This window comes from Periplaneta americana, chromosome 11, assembly GCF_040183065.1.
Source record: "Periplaneta americana isolate PAMFEO1 chromosome 11, P.americana_PAMFEO1_priV1, whole genome shotgun sequence".
NCBI lineage: Eukaryota > Metazoa > Arthropoda > Insecta > Blattodea > Blattidae > Periplaneta > Periplaneta americana.
The window spans coordinates 164,172,116-164,175,021 of NC_091127.1; the positions used below are offsets into that span (position 1 = coordinate 164,172,116).

The window sequence follows — 2,906 nt, forward strand, 5'->3', positions numbered from 1 at the left end:
ATGACATGTGGCGCCATCTCTCTGAAATCAGGCGTGGTTTGATTTGCGACAGAACTAGTTGCCTCAAATTTTTCGATCAAACGTCGAATTTTTCTCATGCAGGGACGATTATGCACACTGTACACTTCACGTAATACACGGAATGCCTGGCAAAGGTATGAGTCATTTTGAAAAAAAAATTACAAGATTTCTACCGTTGTGGAATGGTGTAACGTTTCTTGATTGTTTGTAAACTACTGTAACCAAATACCTAACTATAATAATAGCGGACAGCTGTATACTAGTAGCATTGGCGTGAGTGCGAAATATTCGGATCTGACATCTAGCGGAGCGGGATAGAATTACGTCCACATATACAAATATTAACATAGCGGGATTCGGACTATTGTTTAAAACGTGAGTTACTAATGTGGAATTATATATGAAACACTTAAGAAATGTTGAATAGTATTTAATGTAAAATTATTATTACCTTATATCAGAGCTGCATATTATGAGAAATTTGCATACTTCATATTACTTTCTGTAATTATTAATTGTTACATATTTTTTCTTTGCTTTAGTGAGACAAAATCAATTCTGACATTAGGAATGAATTTACAATAATGCTTTACATACCCATTGCTGACATCTGCGAAAATAAAAATGGTAGTACTCTGATGCTTGTAATAATTATTAGTAAAGGCATGTAGAAAACAATAAAACTTAATTTGCTAAAACCTTAAAATTTCCAATATATTTTAACTTCTATTCATTTAGTAGGCCTAAATAAAACGGCTAATTTTTATTGTTCCATCAACACAGACAAAGGCATTAGGTCTAATAACGAATTTTGTTGACTCACGTTTTATGAAATGTCGGAAATCGAAAGTACCATTTGGAGCAATTTGTAATGCTGCAATTGTCACAATTATAAAGAGCACACATACACCCTGACATTTTAACACAGCACTAATTAATACAACTATTAACTAGCCCAGCAAGAATATGCATTGCAATTGATTACAGCTTGTTTCGCGAGTATTTCCACACCGGCAGGTAGGTAGCAGCACCAGCGTCGTTCGCACGCAAAACTGCTAGCTGTCTGGTATTATTATAGTACGCTATTGGCTGTAACCATGAGGAAAAAAATATGACTGCAATAGCTTCATAAACAAGCAAGATGTTATATGTTAAAACAGGACAATCTTATTGGAAGACCTTTTATTTAAATATGTTTATAAAATGCATTTTACAGTACATATAAGTATATTTATAATTATTTATTACAAAATTAATATCTGATATGTAATGTACAAGTTACAAAATCTCTCAGTTTATTTCATATGTATGTGCTTTACATTTTTTTATATCTATTCAGTTACTCATTTCTTTGAAATATTAGCAGTGGTCGGAGGCTTTCTCCCACACCACTTCAGTAAGTAATGCTTGAAGTATCTTCTGTAACACTTACTAGAACAACACAGTGCTACTGGATTAAAACAAGAATTAAATATAAGCAAGTATGTGGATATATGGTACATGTAATAAACCTCAATGGGATAGTCAGATTCTCTTCTTATAATGGAAGTCCACAATAAGTGATACGGAAGCAAACTAACAACAAACACCAATGTAAAACTCAACACAATTCTTGTAGTACCCCTACGCGAATTTCCTTGATTGTGAACTTCTCCGGACGCTATATTGGTACTCCTCATTAAATGGTGTGCCGCCAAACAATACATACAGACCGTTATGCCCAAGGGAAAAATGCAGAACACGAGAAGTTCAAACACAACTACCTTTTGGTAGTATTTTAGGCTTAGCCAGACATTACACACTTCATTGAAATGTATAGCTAACGTATGTGGGATCGCAAACAGTGAACATATTGTCCATATTCCCAGGATGGTTGCAATTGTTATTATTCTAGTCATAGATTGACGTCTGTTGTGTAAAGGCCTCGATATTATTTGATACCTCTGAATGCTCATAACAGATATCAAATATGGAGACACTCCTATACTAGATTGCCGGAAAAACCCAAACATTCGGCATAAAACGTCACGGAATTGCCACGAATCTAACACTTTATTGCTGTAGGGAAATAAGGTATTAATGGTTAACAGTAACAAATCGCTAACAGCTAAATTCATTATGTAAAAGTTGGGAACAGTGCGCATTCCTGAATTGCATATTATCACAACTAGGATAGCTACATTACCAATCACGCCAAATGTAAATAAGAGTATATATATTATAGGCTCAACATACGTAACAAAATTGTCGTATGTTGAATAATAAACATTACGTCTCTCAATGTAATTTGGAACTACAGAATTGTAGTCTTCTTCGTACATTATGCTTCCATTTTTGCACTGAGCCTTTCCAAGCACTCCCCACCACAACCCCGACACTTGTTCAGGAATCTCACATAATACAAAATCTTCCATATACCCAACTACTTCGATGTTATGTTCGTGGCACCATCTCCATACCTTTAAGAGCTCACAGTCACATTCTAGTGGGTTTCCGTCCGGAAATAAATGTGTTAACTTCGGCATGACTCTAAATATATTATAATCTATAGTCTTGAGGTTATTGTTGCTCAGGACCAGCTTTGTTAGGTTAGTTGCGTGTTTGAATGATATGGGCATTACACTACTTAAATTACAATCTGATATTTGCAAGAGTTCCACTGTCTGTATGTTCAGAAAGGAACTGTTACTTGGAATCTGAAGTTCTTCGTTTTCATTTAAATATAAACCATTCAGCTTAGACAAGTGCATAAAGACATCTGGATGAAGAGTAGATAATCTGTTGTGCGACAAATAAAGATTTTTCAAATTAGTAAGCCCAATAAAGGCATCACTTCTCAAGCTGCATAACAAATTATGCGCTAAATTCAGCATCTCTAATGATAT

General features: G+C 34.7%; 1 protein-coding gene across 1 annotated transcript in view; it reads right to left on the bottom strand.

The window, feature by feature from the left end:
- Positions 1 to 1,207: 1,207 nt before the first annotated feature.
- The window catches only part of LOC138709559 (uncharacterized), an 8,796-nt gene continuing 7,097 nt past the window's right edge, over positions 1,208 to 2,906 (bottom strand). Inside the window, exon 2 of the mRNA XM_069840418.1 lies at positions 1,208 to 2,906. This exon is cut by the window's right edge and continues 499 nt beyond it. Coding sequence (XP_069696519.1) covers positions 1,365 to 2,906 — 1,542 coding nt within the window. The 3' untranslated portion in view covers positions 1,208 to 1,364.